This window comes from Paramisgurnus dabryanus, chromosome 14 (genome assembly GCF_030506205.2).
Source record: "Paramisgurnus dabryanus chromosome 14, PD_genome_1.1, whole genome shotgun sequence".
Lineage (NCBI taxonomy): Eukaryota > Metazoa > Chordata > Actinopteri > Cypriniformes > Cobitidae > Paramisgurnus > Paramisgurnus dabryanus.
In genome coordinates, this window is record NC_133350.1 from 10,557,819 (window position 1) to 10,585,118 (window position 27,300).

General features: G+C 42.4%; 2 protein-coding genes and 1 pseudogene across 2 annotated transcripts in view; 2 read left to right on the top strand and 1 right to left on the bottom strand.

Moving 5' to 3' along the window:
* The window catches only part of LOC135718727 (uncharacterized), a 211,585-nt gene that overhangs the window by 141,690 nt on the left and 42,595 nt on the right, over window positions 1-27,300 (top strand). The gene's annotated exons all lie outside the window — the stretch shown is intronic.
* Window positions 5,491-15,570, top strand: LOC135718725 (uncharacterized). Its single transcript, XM_065240935.1, has 13 exons — window positions 5,491-5,772; window positions 5,874-6,167; window positions 6,374-6,424; window positions 9,518-9,553; window positions 10,635-10,685; window positions 10,925-10,975; window positions 11,224-11,310; window positions 11,538-11,559; window positions 11,674-11,695; window positions 11,793-11,859; window positions 14,098-14,175; window positions 14,312-14,361; window positions 15,415-15,570. Exons 1-13 carry the CDS (start codon window positions 5,526-5,528, stop codon window positions 15,493-15,495), a joined length of 1,137 nt encoding a protein of 378 aa, XP_065097007.1. The 5' UTR covers window positions 5,491-5,525; the 3' UTR covers window positions 15,496-15,570.
* On the bottom strand, window positions 20,844-25,408 carry LOC141280737 (uncharacterized; annotated as a pseudogene).

A 27,300-nucleotide genomic window follows, 5' to 3' on the forward strand; every position in this document is an offset into this window, starting at 1 on the left:
CTAATCACTGGTGACCACACACAGGTAGGTATCTCACGGTAACAGGCTCTGGCTCTCTTTCTCTCCTGCTGTAGGCTTGTAGCTGTAACACAGGGGGTTAATCTCAAACACTGGGGCTCACCCTAGTCACTGGTGACCACACAGGTAGGTATCTCACGGTAACAGGCTCTGGTTCTCTCTTCCCTGCTGTGGGCTTGTAGCTGTAACACAGGGGGTTAATTGCAGACACTGGGGCTCACCCTAATCACTGGTTGCCGCACACAGGTAAGTATCTCACGGTGACAGGCTCTGGTTCTCGCTCCCCTGCTGTAGGCTTGTAGCTGTAACACAGGGGGTTAATCTCAAACACTGGGGCTCACATTAATCACTGGTGGCCGCACACAGGTAAGTATCTCACGGTAACAGGCTCTGGTTCTCTCTCCCCTGCTGTAGGCTTGTAGCTATAACACAGGGGGTTAATCTCAAACACTGGGGCTCACCCTAGTCACTGGTGACCACACAGGTAGGTATCTCATGGTAACAGGCTCTGGTTCTCTCTCTTACTGGGGGCTTCATTACAGGGGTCACACACAACATATACTGTAGGTAGATAGCCAGCCTCACGGCCTCTCGTTGTCTCACGACAAGTTCAGTAAAGGGGGCTACTGAAAACACCACACAGCATCACTGCAATAATTCAACGTGTATTCTCACACAAAGTCTCAGACTCACCCACAGCACTCTTCACTCTTCTACGTGAATCAATAAAGTCGCAGCCCCACTTCGTCCGACTGTCTTCGGCCTGATGGTAAGGGATGTTGCAGGCTGGCGGTATAAATGTCGCTGCTGTGGCCCTTTAATCCTCTCCAAATTGTTACGCCCCGGCTCGCCCACCGCCTTACTCCGTGGTGGGGCCGTAGTCTACTCGCTAAGGCTCACAATGCACGTTGAAACAGCATTTCACAATATCACCCCAATTCAAATACTGAGTACTCACAATGTTGGCGATCCTTTCCTTTGTTTACCTCCGTAGGTCAGATGCTTTCCTCTTCGCCCCGATGTAAATCCACATCTGCCGTTCTCCTCAGTACACTCACGGTGAGTCGGCTGCTAATAACAGCACACACACATCAATAACGTACACCAAGCGAGCACAGTCAAACTCCAGCTCTTCCGTGGCGCTCCTTTAATAAACTGCCTCCACTCCTTTCTTTAGGCTCACTCGGCCGCACTCTTTCCGCTTGCTTTAGCAATCCCCGGATCAACGGCGCCTTCGGAGGAGTGGGTGTTTAATCCGCCTTGGCGGAGAAAGGAGCGTGCCCCGGAAAATCGAACCCCCTGAGCCACCCTTTGTGTTTAAAGCTCCTTTATATATCTCTCCTCTTCTGTGTATCCTCCAATCACTGATCGCTACATTCATTGCTCCCACCTGTGTTAGATTATCCTGGATTTCGGCCTTGCGGCGCTTACCGGAAGTTCCGGTGTCCCCGCTTTGCCGTCCGAGTGGGAAACACTTTCGGGCGGAACTAATCTTCCCCATCGATAGTTCCGCCCCCTTAAAATCGTCACCGGGTGACATGCAAATTCAATGTTAATCAGTGGGTGGGGCTTACTTGCTTAAAAAAGGGGATTGGCTGAAGCAGTGTTGCCAACTCAGTGACTGTGTTGCTTGCTAACTTAGCGACCTTATTGCTACATCTAGCGACTTTTAGACCCATTTAGCCAAACTTAGCGACTGTTTGGATGAATCTTAGCTTCACATCTGTACAGATACTGTAGGCTACTGTGTCGATTGTACTGGCCAACGAGTGCCGGGTGACGCTGTCACGGTGAAATGTGCGTCTACCCTCTGTGCATGGAGCTGGGCAGTGAGCAACATTTGGACTGTAAAAGCTGACACGTGGATGAGATTCGAATACATTGTTTACATTTCAAAGGAGGAACAAACATTAAAAGAAGCTGGTCCGCTGTTATGTATGTGCGTATTTTTACACATATGATCCGGTGAGGTGTCAGTCATTCTCATATGGATACACATACAGTAACACACAGTGTGATAATCGTGCAATACATGCGGCAAAATCCGGGAAGGACTGGTGTATCATATGCTCGCAAATTTTAAATTTGGCGTATAGCACGATAATCACACTGCGTGTTATTTGTATGCATTTCATGAGAATGGACATACACAGCAACCAGTCACTTACTTTTGCAGCGAGTACACTGGTACGGAGCAGACTTCAGCCTTTGTGACAGGGCTCAGCCATGGCCCAATTTAAACCCTGCATATTTATAAGTGGTCCTCATTAGTTATGGGAAGTCCGACTCTTTTTTGTGAATCAGTTCTTTCGGACAGTTCGTTTCAAAGAACTGGTTCAAAAAACCGATTCACCAGTTCTTTAACGTACTTTACGTAATGACGTCTTTCGCATCTAATTCTATCATTCAGGAGGGTAAAATACATTAAAAAAATTAAAAAATTCCAACTAAAGCACATTCAAAAACTTTTAACAGAAATCATGATCAAGCTCATAACAACTTAAAATATAATCTGCACACACACACCTAACAAATACATTTTAGTCAAAACGGTGTTTAATATAACTGTTCCATGCATATTTCGCGTAAGTTTTATGGTAAAATTAAATAAACTTACTTTATGTCTGTCAATCATCTTAGTTCATGTAGGCTATAGTATTAGCACAGCAACGCACTGATGTCCGTACTGTTTGGCTCACGCTAGCTCAGTATCCACAGTTCTTTGATTAGTTCTTTGGACGCGTCCGATAGAAACTGTTCTCAAATCAGTGAACTGGTGACTCCATAAATGCAGCAACATGTTCCTGACTCGAGAGCCGCTGTATCGTGCTTTTCAGTAACACATGCGCAGTATTAACGGCTCATTAAGTCGGACGCGTCCGATAGAAACCGTTCTTGATTCAGGTATTCATTTTATATGTGACTCTGGAATACCTGTATGTTTGTTGCGCATGCTCAGTATCAACAAAATTCACCATGTCTCGGTTCAGTCAGTGATACTGTTGGGGAGAGCTTGTACGAGTTAAAATACGGATTACTTTCTCTTAATTAGAATCGGAATGACTGTCGAGCACATCTGAAAGTGAGTAACTTGTGGATCATTGCTGTCTCGAGACACATACTTTTTAAACGATTCAGTCCGATTAGGTGTACTGATTCAAGTCGTTCACTGAAAAGAACCAGTTCAAAAGAACGATTCGTTCACGAACTGGACATCACTAGTCCTCATTTGTAACGCTGATTTGTGGGCTGTGACCGTACAGGATTTTGTTTTACCGCGGTGAAGAAGCAAAAAAAATCACGTGGTAGGCTGTTAACAGCACAACAACCCACCCCAGGAAAGCAGTAATCTTATATATTATTAAAACAACAAATTATATTAGCAATAACAACATGAAATAATATGTATTTCTATATGCCGTGACATCATCAGCATTTATGTGCGTACAGTAGCTCGTCTTTCACGCTTCAGCTATGGTCAGAACCCCAGCCTATGTTGTGTCCAGTGCAGTGTACAGAGTAGAGCCAGAAAGACTCACATAGGGGTGGTACTTGTGGGGTGATACAGACAGCACAGATAATGTTCATTTAAAAGTAAGTTACTGTTTGTGTATGTCTGCAATTCATTGAACTGACGCCTCACCTGATCAGATGTGTGAAAACATAACAGTGGACCAGCCACTTTTTAGTGTTTGTTCCTCCTTTGAAATTTAAACAATGTATGCGAATTTCATCCACGCGTCAGCTCCTACAGTCTAAATGTTGCTCGCTGCCCAGCTCTATGCACAGAGGGTAGACGCACATTTCACCGGGGCAGCGACACCCGGCACTCGTTGGCCAGTACAATCGACACAGTAGCCTATCTGTACAGATGTGAAGCTAAGATTCATCCAAACAGTCGCTAAGTTTGGCTAAATGGGTCTAAAAGTCGCTAGATGTAGCGATAAGGTCGCAAAGTTGGCAACACAGTCGCTGAGTTGGCAACACTGCTTCAGCCATTCCCCTTTTTTTAAGCAAGTAAGCCCCACCCACTGATTAACATTGAATTTGCATTGAAGTTGAAAATAAAAATGAACACGAAAATAAGAACGGAAATGAAAAAGAAAATGAAAACCAAAAAACAGAACATAAAATTAAAACTAAACTTTACATTTTAATTTTGTCCCTATTATTGCTTGGGCATGAATAAAAAGCCTTTTAAGAAATGGTTTTACAGATTCCTTTTCAAGTTTGCCTTTTTATTTTAGTATTGGCTGTCTTGCCTCAACATAATATGGAAAATGAAATGTCAAATCATCAATTTAATTTTATTTTTCAATTTGGCCAGAATGATGCTTCATCATGTTGAAAATGAAATAATTTAATTTAATGTTTTAATTTTTATTTTAGCATTTAATTTTAAATTTGGGACATATTTTGCGATTTAATTTTTTATTTTATCATTTAATTAATTGATTTAAAAAAGACGAAAAATACCTTCCATAGTATACCTTTCTTTGTTCAAAAGTGTGGTGAGAGGAAAAAAGCTTACTTCACAGGTTAATAATACATTCTTTATAAAAAAAAATGTACATTGCTTAAAAAAATAGCTATTTTTTTAAATAAATAAATAAATTAATTAATTAATTCTGTATAGGTTTTCTTCAGGCCAAGTTGTCAGTGTCTTCTTCAGTTATCATGGACAGAGACACAGTACAGCTGAACTGTAGTAACAGTGAGAATCAGATGATGGACGAGTGTTACTTTATAATAGATGGAAGAGAAAATAAACAGAGCAGATCATGTCAACTATCACTCACTGGATATGACATCATTAAATGGTCAGGAGGTCAGAGGTCATCTGTCATCATAACCTGCTACTACAGTGTGTATATATCACAAGAAAACACCATGCCATCTCCATGTTCAGATCCAGTAACAGTAACAGTTCAGAGTAAGTTATTGTTTAGAAATCTTAACTGAGACATTTTCACTAGAGTTAAACTAGTGACAAACAACCTCAGTCTTCACTTTAATGTAAATTAGGAAAAAATGTATGATTTATTTAGGTTTTCCTCAGGCAAAGTTGTCAGTGTCTTCTTCAGTTATCATGGACAGAGACACAGTACAGCTGGAGTGTAGTAACAGTGAGAATCAGATGATGAACGAGTGTTACTTCATAATAGATGGAAGACAAAATAACAGGAAACCGAGCAGATCATGTCAACTATCACTCACTGGATATGACATCATTAAATGGTCAGGAGGTCAGAGGTCATCTGTCATCATAACCTGCTACTACAGTGTGTATATATCACAAGAAAACACCATGCCATCTCCATGTTCAGATCCAGTAACAGTAACAGTTCAGAGTAAGTTATTGTTTAGAAATCTTAACTGAGACATTTTCACTAGAGTTAAACTAGTGACAAACAACCTCAGTCTTCACTTTAATGTAAATTAGGAAAAAATGTATGATTTATTTAGGTTTTCCTCAGGCAAAGTTGTCAGTGTCTTCTTCAGTTATCATGGACAGAGACACAGTACAGCTGGACTGTAGTAACAGTGAGAATCAGATGATGAACGAGTGTTACTTCATAATAGATGGAAGACAAAATAACAGGAAACCGAGCAGATCATGTCAACTATCACTCACTGGATCTGACATCATTAGCTGGTCAGGAGGTCAGAGGTCATCTGTCATCATAACCTGCTTCTACACTGTATATCTCATGTCATCTCCACATTCAGATCCAGCAACAGTAACAATTCAGAGTAAGTTGTTGTTTGGAAATCATAATTGCAACATTTTCACTATAGAGTAAAACTTGTGACAACCAACCCCAGAATATAATTTTTCTTTATGATTTATTCAGGTTATCCTCAGGCCAGGTTGTTAGTGTCTTCTTCAGTTATCATGGACAGAGACACAGTACAGCTGGACTGTAGTAACAGTGAGAATCAGAAGATGAACGAGTGTTACTTCATAATAAATGGAAGAGAAAATAAACAGAGCAGATCATGTCAACTATCACTCACTGGATCTGACATCATTAAATGGTCAGGAGGTCAGAGGTCATTTGTCATCATAACCTGCTACTACACTGTGTATATATCACAAGTTTCTCTGCTATCTCCACGTTCAGATCCAGTAACAGTAACAGTTCAGAGTAAGTTATTGTTTATGAATGATTATCATCTGCTATATTGATTGGCTTCCAAGTTTAAAGTTTAGTTCGAAATGAGCAAATATTGGTGAGTTATGAAACAATCCTTAGTTATTCTAAATGAAACTAAAGTAAAAAATTCCTCTTTTAACTTCTCTAAAGTTTACAAATATTGTACTTTATGTAATATGGCTCCATTCCCTCTGCAGTTTTAACATCAACCACCACTGTGTGTACTACAACAACAGTCATGACAACTTGTAAGTAATCGTAATGATAAATGAAACCTGAAGACATCAGAAACCCTGCAAGTAAGCTTACGATGGGCCTGTATGGGCATAGCCTAAGGGCCCCGCACAGGTTTGCTCACTGGCGAAACGTTGGCCCCTTAGCGCTGGCCCTGCATGGGCAGCCCTCACTTAGCCCCCAGGAAGCCCTCACATAGAGAAATCCAGAGTTTAATGAACACTGCTGGATTTATATATTGTCCCAATCTTACAGAGTGTTAAAAAGTAACAATGAAGCAGAATTAAAAGCGCTGTTATCCTCTCTCTCACCATCTCTGTCTGAAACCTAAAATTGCATTTTTACATCTTATTGGTAGAGTCATTTTCTTACTTTAGGTTGAGATTTTGTTTCATTTAAAGTCACCACTATTGTGATCAGTGTTTGATTTAGTTAAACTTGACTCGTGACTCTTACATTGTTCAATCGTTTGATTGCTATAACTTTGTGTGTTTAAGACATGTTTGTTATAGCAGAGTGCGATACTTTGGTGGTGGTCAGTTCAGTAAATAAAGTGTAAATATCATCATATAAAAACGTATGTATTAATTTATTCTTTGCACACTTATCAGAAGGATCTTTCTCTGACAATGTGATACTACAGTACGAGATCCAGCTCTCTCTTAGCAGTTTGTCTTTCTGAAGAATTTTGAAACACTGACACTTAAAATTAACTGCTCTACAATGTAGACACACAAATATCAAGAATCAGAGAATGAATCACAATGATGGTGACAATAAAATGAAAAGCTTCATGCTGCAATGCATGCTGGGTATCAACAAATTACAAATCTCATCCAGGACTCCCAGAATGCACTGCGGCATGAATAAATAATGACTTTTATTTACCATTTTCTTTGTCACCATTGTTGAGATTCATACTCTGATTCTTGATGTCTGTGCATCTACATCGTTCAGCGGTTAATGTTTATGTGCAAACTATCAAAATCCTTCAGAATAATAAACTGCTAGTTCTGGACCTTACACTGTAGTATTTCATTAATAACAGATAATGATGCTTCTGATAAGGGGAACACTATATTAATAAATCTGTTCATTAAATGATCATGTTTTATGTTGTTTATGTATCAACCATCAATATTCAATTACTATAGCCTTTTCTTTGCTACAGGGTGCGATTTGTGAAAAAAACAGAGGGGGGGATGTTTTCAGAGGCGTCGATTTCGGCGACGGTGGGTACTCACCATATTTCGTCATGAGTTATTTTGAACCCACCACTAGTTTTTACTTTTTTGACTGTTTTCAGTGGTTATGAAGAGCAATATGAGAGAGAAATTTGGTAATCATTGTCCGACCTAACAAAAATCCATTATAATATATTTTTTTTATATATATTTCTAATTAAAATATTTCTAATATTCAGAAATGCGCTCTCCGCTCACGAGCTCTGATCGGAACAAACCCGAACCTCACTGTCTGCTGAACTTGCGCAGAAACATCAAAATAACCAGCTTTTTAAAATGGTTTTAAACTAAACATTTAGACTATTTTAGCGCAAATTATGAGCTTATTGACGATTTTTTATCATTCTTGACATAATGCGTCTGTTCACAGCACATTTCAAAACATTTTAATTCATAAAAATAAATCATGAGAACATTAACTTCATCACTGCATTTGCAGGAATTGTAAAAAAATTCTTAACTCATGAAGCAGCCTAACGCAATATTTTTACACTAATAGTTTATCTTTCCCCACACATATGAACTGTGATCATGCACAACGAAAAAACACGCAAGAATTAAATCTTGAATGGCAAAACTGTATGGCACAACGTAGTGTCAACTTAAACATATATGAACAATGTATTGATTGCAAAGTTAAACCATAACAGTAGAAACAGCTTTACTGCTGCTTTTAAAGTAATAACATTAACTTTACACCGCAATGCTGAGCTACAGTGAAATGATAGAAAAGACAGATGCATTATGTCAATTAGCCTCATTTGCGCAAACTGGACGCGCCCGCGCCTCGCTAAACGCCTCATCTGCATTTATCATGTGTCACTTCTGCCATTCTCAGTGGTGTGACTGGGACACTAACTCTGCTTGTCATCATAAACAGATTATCAGATTGTGATGTTTATTCTCGCTTTATTAATATGCAGATGAATATGCTGCCTTCCATCGTTTCGACACACAGCTCCATAACCATCTCGCATGTGTTGATAGGCTTTTACTCGTGAGGTGTAACCGGGTCTGTAACCAATCAGGTAGCGCCGTGGGCGGGACATTGAGCAAGTCTTCAGAGTGGTGAATACAGAGAGGCTGCGCGGCAGCTGTATCAGAGCCAGCCAAAGCAGCGCATTTTAAAACAAAATTGACTTTATTCAAACCACGGATCCGTGATAAGTTTTGTGATCCGTCTCGCCACTAGTGTAGTAGCACTGATCACTTTGAGGGGGGGATAAATTTATTCCCACCGGGGATAAAAATTATTAAGCAGAGGCAGGGATACATTGACCAGAAAGGGGGAAATCCCACGCATCCCCCCCAGCAAATCGCACCCTGGCTATAACATGTGTTTTAAATACACTTAGATATAGCAGCCAGAAAACACTAACAAGCCAACGGTCAGGAGTCAAAGTCCAACTAAAACAACCACTGATCACAATAATGGTGACTTTAAATGAAACAGCCAACATCTTAACATAAGTTAATAAAATGACTCTACAAGTAAGATGTGAAATGCAATTTTAGGTTTCAGACAGAGATGTTGAGAAAGAGGATAACAGAGCTTTTAATTCTGCTTCATTGTTACTTTTTAACACTCTGTAAGATGGGACAATATATACTTACAGCAGTGTTCATTTAACTCTGGGGATTTTTCTGTATGAGGGCTTCCTGGGGGCTAAGTGAGGGCTGCCCGCGCAGGGCCTGCGCTAAAGGGCCAACGTTTTGCCAATGAGCAAACCTGCGCGGGGCCCTTAGACTAGCCCTAAGTGGGCCCATAAAGGGCCATCGTAGGCTTACTTGCAGGGAAGACATATTTCTACGTTATTTTACTCTGATTATACCAACTGAACATTTTGTTGTATTTTTCTGCAGTGTCCCCTTCTTTAACCACAACACAACCTACAGCTGGTAAGCTACAACTCAATCTCATGTACCTGTGCATTAAAGGGATATTTCACCAAACTTAAAGGTATAGCGGAAGATTTTCGTTTTCCGGGTGGATCACCACTGTTATTGGTCATCCCGGATGTCAATCATTCTGATTATATGTTGACGTATAACCGTCGTACGTGCTCGCCTCTACGTTCGCGTTCTGCACATGCGCACTTTCACGTGTATGTGTGTTGTGCTACGGTTTCAACCATTCATTGAAGGTCGCGTTCTCACTGTGTTTTTTTCAAAATGTTTGAGGGTCATAAGAGAAAAAGTGTCTACGAATTGTATGACAAGAAGAGAAAGGACTATAAATAAAGAAACAAGACCAGAATGTTTATGGGAGACTATTTCACACGCTGGCGTGAGCTAAAAGGACAGGTTGGGCTTCCCACGCGAAGTTTCTACTGGAAAGGTACATTTTGTCATGCTATTTGGAGAAATTCATTTAAAATCACTGCTAGTAAAAGTTGATGTAAGCTATGCCCTGGCACAAGTCACGAACTGCACAGACACGGTAAACATGCCGACAGAAACTTGTAAACAGAGCGAAGAGAAGAACTGAGCTCCTGCATGTTCTCTCTCTGTCTCGTGCACGCGTTTAACAGGCGTTACCCCTCGCAGAGTGTTGCATGTGCATCGAGGGGCGGTTCTTTAAAATAATTCGGGAAAATCTTCCGCTATACCTTTAAGTGTAAAATAAATCTTTGGTGTCCCCAGAGTACATTTGTGAAGTGTTCTCTCAAAATACCATATACATAATGTATTTATTAAAAATGTGCTGTTTTGGGGTGTGTCCTTTAAATTGCAAATGAGCTGATGCATTGCAAACATTGAGCACCATAATGGTGGTTTGTTAAAATTGAAACTCAATTGTGCTGTCACTTATTTTCTCTCTTCCCCTTTTGATATCATAAGGGGAGCCAAATTTCTATTAATAATTAAATTTTCTGTGGACCCAAGCACTTAAACATGGAAAAAGTTAGATTTTCATGAGAAGTCCACTTTAATGTTTAATAAAAAAATAACATTTGACACTGTTGATTTCTCACTACAGTTTCAACAGTAAAGTCAACTCACAAAGATGTTGAAAGGGATACAAAAACATGTGAGTAAAGTTAAAGCTTTTAATAAAAACATGTATCTGAAAATAAAAGAAAATCATTGCTTCACTGTAAGGCCTAACATAGCAAAGAACTGACTGACTGCATCTGTACTGATTACTATGAACGTAACACTAACATATTAACTGTAAAAGTTTAACAATTAATCACTCATGATTGTTCTACCTTAATTAATACTTTTATACGTCTTGAAATTTGATTTGTTTTTTTTTGTTTTTTGCAGCTGTTCCTCATAGCACTGATGATAATTCAGGGATAACTCCTAAAGCTAAAGGTTTTTAATTCTCTTATTGCAGACGTTTTTCCATTTTACCCCATCAAGCCTTTGTTGACTGACAACTTTTGCATCAGTTCAATTTCCTCTTTAAAGTCTCTGTTAAACTTCTTTAATGTTAAACTAAAATGTGTAAAATATCTTGTTTGTCTGTTGATATTTCGATTTTTGTATCTTAAAGTTTGCACTAAAAGATACGGCTCTACTGAAAGTTATATCATAATAAAAAATATATATTTTTTTTTTAGAGAAAAGAATGTGGCTGACAAAACTGTCAGCAGTGGCGTGCTCTGTGATTGTACTCGCAGGACTCATATATCTGTGTAGATTTGCATGTAAGTAAAAAGATCATTACTGTTAGGAGTATACCGTTAGTAAGTACACTGTAAAAAAAAAACATGCAGCATGAAGTTAAAACAACTTGGTTTTGCAAGTCAATTCAATGTACTATTTTAAGTTTTAACCTTTAAATAGTTGACATAACTTATAAAAACTAGTTCTATATACATTTTACCATGTGAGCTGAACTGAACAAATGAAGCAGTAGTTATTTGTTTTCTAGGCAAAACAGTAAGATCTAAACGGTAAGTCTTTTCTTTATGTAGTAATATATCAGCTTGTTTTATAATAATATACTATAACAATTAATATTTGATTGATTTAAAGAATAATGTAAGATTGCTTTGTATTATTGCAAGTCAAAGAACTCCGCGAGATTCGGTGAGCATCATCTGTGTGTTAATTTATCATTATAACACTTTTCAAATCCGTTAAAGAGGGAAATTATATGATCTTAATGATTTACTCTTTTATGTAGCGTGCTTCTGGACCTGCAGATATATACTCTCTCATTACTTCTGTACCAGACACATCTCAACCCACAGGTAAGAAAACATCACTTACATTATCACATTCATATCACACGTATTCTCATGTTTATTTGTTTATTTGTTTATTTGAAAAGGATCCCCATTAGCTGACGCCGAAACGACAGCTAGTCTTCCTGGGGTCCAAACAATACATACAACATCATTACAATCACAATTACTTCCAAATATATCATGATAATAAATATTTAAAAAAACAACATAACACAATCAAACCTTACTCAACCAATCCAAAAAATATTATGATGATGAAGACAAATACACTCTTAGTCTTTTTTTAAAACCAGTTTTTCCCTTGATTTCACGAACACCAACAGGAAGATTATTCCATAACACAATTGACCTATAAAACACAGTTCTCTTCATAGAATCAGATTTAGGTAGGGGTAAAAAAATCTGTCTACTGTTAGCCCCTCGTGTATAATGTAAATGCATATCAGAAGTGTATGTTATTTTGTCATAAAAAAATTTAGGAGTCTGAGTATTAATGATTCTATGAAAGTATACCAACATATTAACAGATAGTCTCTGCTTGACCATCAGCCAATCAAGACGTTCATGCATCTCTACTACACTAGTTCTCAAAGAACACCTTAGAACAAGCCTTGCAGCCTTGTTTTGAGCCACTTGTAAATGTTTTAAATGACTGCTAGATCCAGCAGACCATACAACAGAACAATAATCCAAATGACACAAAACCAATGTACAAACAACACGTTTAAACAACTGTGAATTTAAAAACTGTGCACATTTACGCGTTACAGCCACAGCTCTACCCATTTTAGCAGCAACTTTATTGATGTGATCAGACCATGATAATGTAGAATCAAGCCAAAGACCAAGCAGCTTCACCTTTTTTACTTGCTGTACATTTTGACTATTTACTTGCAGATCAATTTTAGGATTCTCAGATAATCTATACTTAGAACCAAATATTATACTCACAGTTTTTGAAATATTTAGAACAAGTTTATTTGTTTTTATCCAATTATACAGTTTGCTAATCTCACAAGACAGAACCTGATTAAGCTCTGAACATGTAGAGGCTGCATAATAAAGAGTAGAATCATCAGCAAACATAGTCAATTTAGCCTTATTGAGTGTATACGGCATATCATTTATAAAAATTGAAAATAGCAAAGGTCCGAGGCAGCTACCTTGAGGAACACCACACTCCAGGGACTTGCTACAAGATAATGCTCCATTAAAATAAACTCTTTGTGATCTCTCCGACAAATAGCTCTTAAACCATTTGATTGCTGAGGAAGCAAAGCCATAACTAATAAGTTTGGAAATCAAAATTTCATGTCAGCTATAAATCATTTATAGTGCGTTTATTCATTTAGCAGAGACTTTAATCCAAAGCGACTTCTAAAATTTTCACCTTATAAAATAAAAACAAACAAACAAACAAACAAACAAACCTTACATAATGTCGTAGAGGAATGACTTCAGGATTATAAAACCCAGAAAAACCCTAAACCACAATGAACCTAAGCACCATTTTACCTTTCACCTCTTGTTTGAAATGTTGAAATTTTTCCTTTTTCGATTCTTTAAAAGACAGCAAACCAGGTCTCTCAAACACTCGTTCTTTACAGCTTTTCAGCCCTCAATCTATTTACACAAATTGCAGACTCTATCTATGCATCAGCCTTGACCTTTAAACACATAATACAGAATACAGAACATGAATATTTTAACATGCAAGTATTTCTGTAAGATACATATCCATCCGCAGATACGAAGTGTGTCTGAATGTGTTGTGTTGTACGGTAAACAATCAAACAGCAAAAGAAAAATTTTTCTCTGAAATTGTAAAAATTGCTCGTCATGTATTGGTGAAAACATTACGTTACATCCTTAAATGAAATCTAACAAGGTCGCACTTCAGAGACTCATGCAAGGCTGATGCAACAGTGCAATCAATTGCTTAATCCAGTTCACTTAGTATAATTTATATATAAACTTTCACTAAATCATGACTAAATCGTTACTAAAGCTTAGGAACAGATACTCCTGTGTGAGCTAAATCAAACCTGCTTTTTTTTCACAACTTTAACAAATGCCCTTATAACTTAACTTATCTTATAAGTTACCACAGAAATTTTCTTCAGCATGACACACGTTATTTATAGAGACCTGGTACCCACAAATGATTTTTATTAAAAAATTTGGAAAAAGCAGCACTCTTTGTTTGTAATCATATTGTGTTGATGTTATTTTCCCCTAAAGGCCTCCACCAGCCACAGTCACACCAACAAAGCAAACCAGACACTTACTCGCTCATTACTTTAACTTCTCAGGCTTCAGGTAACAGAATACATTCACAGATCACAGTAATATTTTCTTTTGAAACAATTTGATGCATGTGAACAATTTCAAGTGAAATCTTTAAAGCAATATTATATATGGTTACAGATGTTGAGGTTTTTGCATTTCATTACAGATGTTTTGGTTAATACACAACACAAGAAGGGACATACTGAAGAGGATGAAGTATGTATAAACATGCCACAAATACACATAGCAATATTTACAGACGTGTGCAAATCTTTGGTGTGAAAAATCGGCCTACTCTTGTTTAAAGTGAAAAGACAGATATGTATGTCATTCACAGATTTTTTACCCTAAGTGGTTCTCAAACTCGGGCTGTGAGATTGTGCCAGGGGGCCATCAGTTTTATGAAATTTTATAAAATGCATTAACTTAAATTCTGTTTAATTAAACCTCAGAAAAATACAGCTACTAACCAACAGCACTACATTGTATCATTTAGTTTGTTATAGGTTTGTTATAGGTGTGTTTAATTTAAAGTTTGGGTTTTCATGTACTACATTTTATTTTGTGTTAATGTAAGAGGGGCAAAACAAAAGGATACACCATACATAAGGGGGGCCTGCCACACTAACGGTGCATTCACACGGTCCGTCAGCGTTAACGCTTAACGGATTCAATTCACAATTCAGTTCGCCAACGCTTGACGTCACCCATTAAAAGTGAATGGGAAGCGTCAACGCTTATGCCCCGTGTGAATGCGGCGTGTGAATGCGCCGTAACGGTGCATTCACACGGTCCCCTCAGCGTTGACGCTTCCCATTCACTTTTAATGGGTGACGTCAAGCGTTGGCGAACTGAATTGTGGATCCGTCGGCGCCGCGTCAGTGCCGTTGCTCGCGGCAGAAGTTGAACATTTCTCAACTTTTCAAGCGGCAACGCGTGCGTCAGCCAATCATATCGCCTTATGCAAATAACCTAGGCAGAGCCAGCCAATTACGTTTATGGAAGACCGGAGCTTGTGTTGCGGCCACAGTGATTGGCTGTTGGCCACGCTTCAGACAAGCCTTCCGTTAAGCGTTAACGCTGACGGACCGTGTGAATGCACCGTAAGTCTTAACACTCTGTCTAATGACATGGGGATATTTTTAGGAAAACAGAAGTGGTGCAGAAATGACAGACTTCAACTTTAAATAGTGTTCAAAACAAAAATGTTCATCTTAATAAAAAAAACCCTAACATTGTTTTTATCTTTGTCTTTCTTTCATCATGAAGATTGTTTATCACGTCTACTGCACAATCCCAGACAAACCAGTAAAAGCTGTTGAAGATCATATCTACAGTTTGGCTATCTGACTCTCAAGACTTCATTATCTTCTTTGTTTATTATTCATTTGCATGACATGTATTTGTTAAATGTTTAAATAATAAAGTATCTTTACTGACAAACATTCATAAATGAAAATCGGAGTATACGTTAGTTTCTATATTTAGACGCCATGAGACAAACCAGTGAATCAGAGCAGTGCTTAGTTACAGTAGATGCGTTCGGTTACATGGACACATTAATCTGAGGAGAAATTAAGAGTACATACCTTTTATTTTCGAGTTTTCATGATATCTGTGATGATTCTCCACACGATGTAACGTTAGCTTTAATGGGTTCCTTGTGGAGCTTGAGGTTCTTGTGGTAACTTCCAAGTGTAGTTTGCCTCTTAAACTCACGAGTGCCTCTAAAAATTGGTTTACCACGATTAGCTGACACAAAAAAATAGCTAAAATATCATCATAACGTTGGAAATAACACAAGCCGAAGACATGTAATCTTGATTAATGCGAAGTATGAGGTTTTCGACTTCGCGCGGCACAGAGAACGATGCCATCAAAGCATCGCGATACTATACTCCTCCGTATGCTTTTGACTTGCTCTCGCGGTACTTTGACCTCATACTCTGATTGGTCCTCGCAGAGCCTTATGAATTTGCAGTACAATAAATACTGGTTAATTTGTGAATGGTTAAATGAGTATTAAATACAAAATAAAAACTAACACATATTTCCTTAATGCTCTGAAACAGGGGTTCTCAAAGCTTCCCCTTACAGTGGATAAAGGACCCCTAAAAATTAGAGGTTATTTTTTACACTTGTTTCATAGTGATTTAACTTTTTTTAAGAAGGTTGTTTTCTTAAAATTATAGTTGGACTCAACAGTTTATATACATTTTAATAATCTTTAAAGCTTTCATAAATTCAAATAGCAACTATTATGGTTACTAAACATATGCTATACTCTTCTTAAAAAAAATACAACACTATTATATAATTTATAACAAATAATTTCACGGACCCCCTTGCTAAGCAATGAGGACCCCGGACCCCACTTTGAGAATCCCTGCTTTAAAATATTAGTAAACTTGATTTTTTAGCATATTGCTGGCCCTTTAGCCATTGCAACTCATGGTATTGTGCATTGCAGATCACAGACTATAGAATTACATGACAGACAAAAAACGTTGGGGTTACTTGACTGTAACCTTGTTCCCTGAAAAAGCGGAACGAAATGCTGCGCTGCTAAGCGCTATGGGGAAACACCTTTATCGTTGACCCGCTGAATATAGTGTGCAAACACGTCAATGAAATTGACCCGGAGGTATTATAGCCTCGGTTGATGACGACATCAAAGCGCACGTGAAGCGAGGCTATAAATAAATGAACACCAGCTGTGTCTCGTCAGATCTTTTGTTTGAAGACCAGTCCTAGTACATCTACTGTACGGCAAGACAGCGCAGCATTTCGTTCCGCTTTTTCAGGGAACAAGGTTACAGTCAAGTAACCCCAACGTTCCCTTTCAAAAGCTACTCTCAATGCTGCGCTGCTAAGCGCTATGGGGAACGACAATACCCACGCTGCCGTGCTTGGAGATGTCTGGACCCCTACGGATGTGTAAGTGTGCACAAAGAACGTAAGGAAATCTCAGACATAAGTAACCAAACTAAGTAATGGATGTGTGCGGAAAGGAAGCTCCCGCCGCCTCACAAACACCTATAATAAGAGGAAATAGCTAGGCATTAGCTTGTGATGTTGACTCGAGGACGTGAGAACCTGGGGCCTCATTTATAAAGCGTGCGTACGCACAGATTTGATCGTAAAGTGTGCGTAGGCAAAAATCCACGGCAAAGTCCATATTTATAAAAACTGTCTTTGACGTGGAAAAGTGCTTAGCGCCACGTCAGGGTCTGAGCAGACGTACGCACTTTTGCTTGTCTGATTGCTGCAGGTTTTTGGAAATATAAGCCATTCTTGCTGTTTGAAATTGGGTTTAAACATTGATAAGCGCTCTTTTATATGTTTGACATTAATTACGCATCGTTTAAAGGCGGAGATCTGAAACTGCTCGGCTGCGCGTGTCACAGGTAGGGGTGGACCCAGATGTAAATAAGGTCACGCCCCTTTCTCCACCTCGAGGAGATTCCCAAAGCCACCCCAATGACCAGACACACAAGGTAAGCATAATATTAAAAAGGTACTTTATTTAATTTACTTAAAAAGAATAAGTAGGGAAGGGAAAACGGGGAACTTAAAATAATGGCCACTCTAGGCTCTCCTCATTCACCGCCGACTGGATCTCCACACAGTCCACTCTCCTCATGTTCATTCTCGTTATCCTTTCTCTCCACAGGCGGCCACTAAGACACTGCTACTTGGACTTCGAGTATTTCTCACCGGCTCTGCTGTTTACAGCTCCCTGGGTAGGTATCACGTTCACAGTCTGCTCTCCAATTATTCACTCTCGTTCTTCTCTCTCTCCACAGGTGGCCGCTAGGACACAAAGACACTGTTACTGAGACTTCGAGTATTTCTCACCGGCTCTGCTGTCTACAGCTTTCTGGGTAGGTATCACGTTCACGGTCTGTTCTTCGATTATTCACTCTCGTTCTTCCCTCTCTCCACAGGTGGCCGCTAGGACACAAAGACACTGTTACTGAGACTTCGAGTATTTCTCACCGGCTCTGCTGTTTACAGCTTTCTGGGTAGGTATGGTTTCCTCCGTAGGTCAGCAGAGGGGCGAAGGTCACACACCACCTCACCGGGTCGAGCGCTGCCCTATCTCCACTGCCCGTAGGCCGATCGAATCCTGGACAGGGGCGCCCCTTTGTAGAGACCACGGGGGCGGCGGACCCTTTCGCCTCTGACTCTGCGACAAAACAGACACAGGTAAGTTTACACCACGAATATTTCCAATGGTTTACTCACAGTCACTGACAGCTCTTGGTCTGCGTTCCTTCGTACTCCGAAACAGCACACTACATATAGTAACAGTAATTTCTGAGGTCGTTGGCCTCTCCGTCCTCTGCCCAGTGGAAGAAAATGGATGATGCGGGGCTTCGTCTACAAGACACGCAGCAACCCACAGCAAATACACGGCACCACTCCAACGTGAAAAGGTTTATTACACAGTCTCACTCACCACACTATAAGTGCACCACAAAAAGGGAAGCGCCCGGTGTCCTCCACTGCGCTTGGGCTAAGATAGGGCGATGGGAAATACGACCACAATAAAGTCTCGTAGCGGTGGCTGTTTGAATTTGTACTTCTAACGGCTCGCCCACCACACTATTGTAGGAGTAGGGCCGCCCTCCTTCTCCTGGAGGTTTCCAATGGTTACACAAGTTAATTTTTGCAAATTACTCCACACCAAAAGGGTATACTCACGGCGAATAGCCTTTGTTTACGTTGTACCAGAAGGTCAATTTTCTTCCTGCTTTACTCCTTCAGTATTGGTTAGAACAAAGTTCCTTTTTACCCATAGGATTTTCCTGTTTACTCCAGCAGGTCCACAATAGAGACTACAACGAGAGAGAGAGAGAGAGAGAAACACAGACAGCCACCACGTCCAACAATGAGCACAGCTCCGTTTCTCAGCACACACTGTCAGCACAATGCTCTCTTCGGGGTGCTCCTTTTCTCCACCCACGTATCGCCTTTCTTTCACCCCAGGCAGCTCCTGTCTTCTTTCCGCGCGCTCCAAGCGCAGCCCGGATCAACAGAGCCTGCGGGCTCTTCAAAAGGTACGTAGTTACCTCTTCTGCACAAAGCAGAGGAGCTCTCCCCGTGTCAATCCCCCTCTCGTGCCCGAACCCCGAACTGTGATTTAACTGTGCTTTAAATACTCCTTCATGTACTCCAGTTGTCCAATTGCCCGGCGATCTCTTTAACTAGGCACAGCTGTGCTCAATCGGCTGATTACAGCCTTCGCGAAGCTGCCGGATGTCCGGTGTTTCCGTTCTTCGGTCTGGGCGGAAACATCCGGGCGGAACCAAAGTTTCCCGACTTTTGGTTCCGCCCAAAAGATCGTCACCTTGTGACATCCTCCCCCGCCAATCAGTTCTCGTCCCGAGAACGCGTTGTTTAGGGACTGATAGGGTGTTGATGGGAGCTCTTCTTTAAAAAAACGTGGTAGGCCATTGGGGGACCCTGGTCTCAACCCGAGGTGGACTGCCGACTACGCCAAATCTGTCACAGGTAGGGGTGGACCCAGATGTAAATAAGGTCACGCCCCTTTCTCCACCTCGAGGAGATTCCCAAAGCCACCCCAATGACCAGACACACAAGGTAAGCATAATATTAAAAAGGTACTTTATTTAATTTACTTAAAAAGAATAAGTAGGGAAGGGAAAACGGGGAACTTAAAATAATGGCCACTCTAGGCTCTCCTCATTCACCGCCGACTGGATCTCCACACAGTCCACTCTCCTCATGTTCATTCTCGTTATCCTTTCTCTCCACAGGCGGCCACTAAGACACTGCTACTTGGACTTCGAGTATTTCTCACCGGCTCTGCTGTTTACAGCTCCCTGGGTAGGTATCACGTTCACAGTCTGCTCTCCAATTATTCACTCTCGTTCTTCTCTCTCTCCACAGGTGGCCGCTAGGACACAAAGACACTGTTACTGAGACTTCGAGTATTTCTCACCGGCTCTGCTGTCTACAGCTTTCTGGGTAGGTATCACGTTCACGGTCTGTTCTTCGATTATTCACTCTCGTTCTTCCCTCTCTCCACAGGTGGCCGCTAGGACACAAAGACACTGTTACTGAGACTTCGAGTATTTCTCACCGGCTCTGCTGTTTACAGCTTTCTGGGTAGGTATGGTTTCCTCCGTAGGTCAGCAGAGGGGCGAAGGTCACACACCACCTCACCGGGTCGAGCGCTGCCCTATCTCCACTGCCCGTAGGCCGATCGAATCCTGGACAGGGGCGCCCCTTTGTAGAGACCACGGGGGCGGCGGACCCTTTCGCCTCTGACTCTGCGACAAAACAGACACAGGTAAGTTTACACCACGAATATTTCCAATGGTTTACTCACAGTCACTGACAGCTCTTGGTCTGCGTTCCTTCGTACTCCGAAACAGCACACTACATATAGTAACAGTAATTTCTGAGGTCGTTGGCCTCTCCGTCCTCTGCCCAGTGGAAGAAAATGGATGATGCGGGGCTTCGTCTACAAGACACGCAGCAACCCACAGCAAATACACGGCACCACTCCAACGTGAAAAGGTTTATTACACAGTCTCACTCACCACACTATAAGTGCACCACAAAAAGGGAAGCGCCCGGTGTCCTCCACTGCGCTTGGGCTAAGATAGGGCGATGGGAAATACGACCACAATAAAGTCTCGTAGCGGTGGCTGTTTGAATTTGTACTTCTAACGGCTCGCCCACCACACTATTGTAGGAGTAGGGCCGCCCTCCTTCTCCTGGAGGTTTCCAATGGTTACACAAGTTAATTTTTGCAAATTACTCCACACCAAAAGGGTATACTCACGGCGAATAGCCTTTGTTTACGTTGTACCAGAAGGTCAATTTTCTTCCTGCTTTACTCCTTCAGTATTGGTTAGAACAAAGTTCCTTTTTACCCATAGGATTTTCCTGTTTACTCCAGCAGGTCCACAATAGAGACTACAACGAGAGAGAGAGAGAGAGAGAAACACAGACAGCCACCACGTCCAACAATGAGCACAGCTCCGTTTCTCAGCACACACTGTCAGCACAATGCTCTCTTCGGGGTGCTCCTTTTCTCCACCCACGTATCGCCTTTCTTTCACCCCAGGCAGCTCCTGTCTTCTTTCCGCGCGCTCCAAGCGCAGCCCGGATCAACAGAGCCTGCGGGCTCTTCAAAAGGTACGTAGTTACCTCTTCTGCACAAAGCAGAGGAGCTCTCCCCGTGTCAATCCCCCTCTCGTGCCCGAACCCCGAACTGTGATTTAACTGTGCTTTAAATACTCCTTCATGTACTCCAGTTGTCCAATTGCCCGGCGATCTCTTTAACTAGGCACAGCTGTGCTCAATCGGCTGATTACAGCCTTCGCGAAGCTGCCGGATGTCCGGTGTTTCCGTTCTTCGGTCTGGGCGGAAACATCCGGGCGGAACCAAAGTTTCCCGACTTTTGGTTCCGCCCAAAAGATCGTCACCTTGTGACACGCGCACAAGTTCAAGTTCATTTGCGATTTATAGATTTGAAAGCCGTACGCGCGTTTTCTGCGCGTACGTTCGGTTTATGAATCACACGTACGCATTTTTGTTAAATGATCGTAAGGTCAAATGTAGGATGGTTTTTACCCAGCATTTTATAAATGAGGCCCCTGGAGTAGCATGAGCATAAACTATAAAATTTTATGAATGTATGCGGAGAGGACCAGCCTGCCGCATCACAAACACTCTGTAATGGGGCACCTCTTACTAGAGCAGTAGAGGAGGCTACCCCTCTGGTGGAGTGGGCTCTCAAGCGAAACTTGACCGCGTGCCTCATAGGCAAGAGTAATAGCATTCCTGACCCAATGTGATATAGACTGCTTGGTGGCCGCGGCACCTCTGTTGTGGCCCCCAAAACAGACAAACAATTGCTCTGACTTACGCCACTGGCTAGTGCGGTGGACGTAGGCCTGAAGAACACGGACTGGACACAACTTATGGTATAACTCCTGCTCCGGTGTGGCAAACGGCGGAGGGCAGAAAGCCTCAAGGATGACCGGATGTGCAGTCGAAAAGGGAACCTAAGGCAAGTAATCAGGATAAGGATGCCTGGGGCAAAATCTAGGCAGGATGGCGAGACCGCCAGAGCCTGCATATCCCCAATTCTCTTAAGAGAAGTTATCGCCATTAGGAAAACCATCTTTAGTGTCAGAAGTCTATCAGACGCTGACTCTAGAGGTTCAAAGGGGGTCTGAACCAGACCCTCAAGGACTATAGCCAGGTCCCAAGAAGGAATCTTAGTTCTTGTTGGAGGCCTCAATCGTTTTGCACCTCGAATAAAGCGAGCGAACAGAGGATGCCTCCCGAGCGGCGCCCCGTCCACTAAAGCGTGGCAAGCCGACAAAGCGGCCACATATACTCTAAGAGTGGATGGGGATAAGCCCGCTGACAGCTTTTCCTGCAGAAAACTCAGAACTGTAGCAATCTGGCAGTTAACAGGATCTGCATTATGTGCCGTGCACCATGCCTCAAAGACACCCCATTTAAGGGCATAACTCTTCCTAGTGGTGGAGGCCCTAGCACTTAAAATGGTCTCAATAACATCAGGTGACAGCCCTGTGCCCCTCAGTTGGTACCCTTCAGGGGCCAAACATGAAGATTCCACAGGTCGGGCCTGGGATGAAATATCGTGCCCCCAGCCTGAGACAGAAGGTCCCTCCTCTCCGGAATCGCCCACGGCGAGCCGTTGAGGAGAGATAGCATCTCCGAGAACCATACTCTGTTCGGCCAACGTGGTCAGTAAGAGGCAAGAGCCTTGTTGGCGAACTCTGGCTAGCACCTGTGGGAGCAGTGCAACTGGGGGGAACGCATAGAGGCGCTTGTTGGGCCATGTGTGCGCCATTGCGTCCAGACCCAGAGGGGGCTGGGGTACTCAGAGAGAAGTAGAGGGGACATTGCGCTGTCTGAAAAGAGGCGAAGAGGTCCACTTCCGCTCTGTAAAATCTGGTCCATATCTGAGAAACTATGTCTGGGTGGAGTCTCCATTCCCCAGTCAATAACGTCTGTCTGGACAGTAAATCCGCTTCCACATTCAGGTTCCCCGGTATGTACACTGCTCTGAGCGACAGGATCTTGCCCTGAGCCCAGAGAAAAACCTGCCTCGCTAACCTGTTCAAGTTGCGCGAGCGCAGACCTCCCTGGTGATTTATGTACGAGACTGTTGCTGTGTTGTCCACCCGCACTAGGACATGACAGCCTCTCAGTTGAGGGAGAAAATATTTCAGGGCCAGAAATACAGCCATCAGCTCCAGGCAATTGATGTGCCAACTGAGCTGATGACCCTCCCATTCCCCTTGAGCTGGACGACCATCTAAGATCGCACCCCAGCCTGTCAGGGAGGCGTCTGTCGTTAGCAGCCTGCGATGACAAGTCGCCCCTAGTGTGGGACCCAAGGCAAGAAACCGGGGTCTTATCCACATAGTCAGTGTACGAAGCCCGCGGCGCGTCACTTTTATTAGCCTTTGAGGGTTGGCCCTTGGATGAAACCCTCTGGCTCTGAGCCACAACTGAAATGGCCTCATGTGCAACAGCCCCAAAGGAATCACCGTGGATGCTGACGCCATGAGTCCTAAGATCCGTTGATACTGTTTTACAGTGAGGTCCTGGCCTAACCTGAGTCTGCTCAGAGAATGTTGAATGGTCGCGATTCGTGCGGGAGACAGATGTGCCCGCATCGTAATCGAATCCCAAACTATCCCCAGATAAGTCGTTCTCTGGGCAGGAGAAAGAACGCTTTTCTTGGCGTTGAGCCTCAACCCTAGAGAGAGCAGGTGTGCTAACACAACATCCCTGTGTTGGAGCGCCACTTCTCGTGATTTCGCTAGTATTAGCCAATCGTCTATGTAATTTAAAATGCGGATTCCCTGGAGTCTCAACGGAGCCAGTGCTGCATCCATGCATTTTGTGTATGTGCGGGGTGATAAGGCTAGGCCGAATGGAAGAACCCGAAACTGGTATGCTTCGCCTGCAAATGCGAACCTCGGGAACTTCCTGTGTTGTGGCAATATTTCTATGTGAAAATATGCGTCCTTTAAGTCAATTGTGACAAACCAATCGTAATGTTGAATTTGTGCCACAATCGTCTTGACTGTTAGCATCTTGAACTTGAGAGCTCTCACTGTTTTGTTTAAAGCTCGAAGATCTAAGATTGGACGCAACCCCCCATCCTTTTTGGGAACCAGGAAGTATCTGCTGTAATAACCTGACTTTCTCTCTGGGAGGGGAACATGTTCTATGGCCCCTTTCATCAACAGAGATTGAATCTCTTGCAACAGTATTTGTGTTCGCTCCGGTCTCACGGAAGTGAATATCACGCCGTTGAAGCGCGGAGGACGACGAATAAACTGGATTCTGTATCCTAAATGTACTGTGCTTATTACCCAACCAGAAATACCTGGCAGAAGTTTCCACGCTGCCAGACTTTCTGATAATGGTATTAGTTTCAATACTTTGTCTTGGGGGGATGTTAAAAGACCTTCTTTCTGATTGGGAATGGGAGAACAGGGGGCCTTTAACATTTGGCTGGAAACCACCTCCCCCCGCAAGCCCAGAGGCGGCGGAGGTGGAGAGGTTTCGTAAGGGCAGCGGGACGGGGCGATCGGATGTAATATGATACGGCCCGACCCGCGAGTGAGCGCTCGTAAGTGAATGCAACCGTCAGGACTGCTTTTTCCTGTTAATAACAGTCCTGAGGTCTGCTCTGGGGGGCTGCTGAGGGTGGCGAGTCGATCCCCAAGCTCTTCGCGGGGGAGCACGATTCGCCACGCTCTCTTTTTTCGCGTCCCTGGGTCTTGAGGGACCGGGAAGAGGTCGGGAGACCGTGACAGATAGCCCCTCCCTCTGCGTGCGGCGAGGCAAAAACTGTGTAAAAGCCTCCTCATGCTTTTTAACTTCTGTAAATTTAGTGACCACGGAATCAACCGCATCACCAAACAGACCCGATGGGGAAACAGGGGCATCTAAGAGAAACACTCTATCTTTCTCTTTAATTCCAGACAGATTTAACCACAAGTGCCTCTCCGTGCTAACCAAAGCAGACATTGAACGGCCGATAGCGCGAGCCGTTTGCTTGGTAGCGCGGAGAGACAGATCTGTAGCCCTACGTAATTCATCGAATGCCTCTTTATCAATGGTCTCACCCGCACTCAAATCTTTTAATAAATCAGCCTGGTATGCCTGTAATACCGCCATCGTATGCAGCGCAGCACCAGCCTGACCTGCAGCTTGATAAGCTTTGCCTACTAACGATGAAGTTATTCTACACGGCTTCGTGGGCAGGATAGTTTTTTTTAAAGACGATGCCGAGCCAGGCGAGAGATAACTCGCGAGCGTCTCTTCAACCTGAGGCATCTCTGTATACCCGCGCGTCTTCGCACCCACGATAGTCGAATAAATCGACGTCGAAGGCACGAAAACACGCGAAGTGTATGGTCTCTTCCACGATTTATCTAGCTCACCGTGGAGATCTTCAAAGAAGGGGAGAGGCTCATGTTTCGTCCTTTCCCCTTTGTCAGTAGACAGAAACCTATCGCCTAATTTGCTTTGTTTGGGTGTCTCTGGCTCGCGAGGCCAGTCAATCTGTAATCTGGCCACCGCACGGGTTACCACCTCGAGAAGCTCCTCGACCGACCTATGATCGCGCGAGGAACGCTCGGAGGCTGGCTTATCAAAGTCCGCAGAGCCGAGAGAGAAATCATCATCGTTATTACCCCCCACATGAACCGAAGAGGCACCGGAGTGCGCTTCGGGATCATGTGAAGGAATAAATGGATTTGGTGACAGAGCAAAAGAAGAGGACTCGCCCGTCTCTTGCTCGTCAGCCAGATCCATCTGGGAGCCCCAAGATTTTAAGTTTTTAGGTGCGGATATAAAGTAATCACGGCGAGCACGAAGCATCTTGATGGAAAATGACTCGCAATGCTCACACTCATCTGTTTGTAAAGCCGTGACCGCATGCTCCTCCCCCAAACACACAAAGCAGTAAGTGTGTGTGTCGTCCTTAGCGATAGCGCGAGAACAAACACAAAACTTAGACTGCTCGTGGCTCTTCTTACTCATCTTTTAGCTTAAACTCTTCTGATATCGGAAAGAGAGAAAAATCTGCACTCTATCTCGTTGGAAACTAACTCCTAACAAAGATCTCGAGTGGAGTTCAAAAGGTAAGAGAGATTTGTTCAATGTTATGCACACACACATCAGTAGCGGTCTGAAAACAAAGGACCTGACGAGACACAGCTGGTGTTCATTTATTTATAGCCTCGCTTCACGTGCGCTTTGATGTCGTCATCAACCGAGGCTATAATACCTCCGGGTCAATTTCATTGACGTGTTTGCACACTATATTCAGCGGGTCAACGATAAAGGTGTTTCCCCATAGCGCTTAGCAGCGCAGCATTGAGAGTAGCTTTTGAAAGGGAACTATGGAAAATATGTGATTTAAAGGACATGCAACACAATGCTATCAGTAAGCAAGCTGTCTGAGGTAAGATGGCCGTCAAGTGATGACGTTAGAGACTCAGACATAAGCCATATAGCCTTTATTGTCTTTGGTAAAATAAGCCTAATGGTCAAGACTGGGTCAGAGGTCACTTGCTGCTAAGAAAGGACAGGGAATATAATGGCCACCAATGAAAAATTCAATGTATTTGCTGAACCACACTCACAGCGTTCTCCTAAAGAAAAGAAAGAAAAGTTTCAGGGTAAACATCTACAAAAACATTTATCACTTAAATCTAAAACTCAAATCTGTTGCAGTTATTTCAGGCATTTTGGATTTTTTTTCCAGTTTTGACCTACTTTCAAACTTGTCTGTGTTTTTAACACTTCTTCAACAACTCAGGTTATGAATTGTGATCCATCATCATGGAAACCCTGTCAGATTTCATTCAAGCAATACATGAACAGCAATGAACAAACATTACTTTTGATGTTTAACTGTTTAACGTACAACATAACACATTAGACACACTTTGTAGTTGCGGATGGAAAGGGTGGCAGGACTGTGGACGCCTGCGGCCTTTCTGAAACTGAAAGTCTGTCACACTTCAAAAACTCATTATGTGCTCAAGGGTCAAGGCTGATGTTTACAGAAAGACTTGCATGTTAAAATATCTATGTTCAGTATTCATGCAC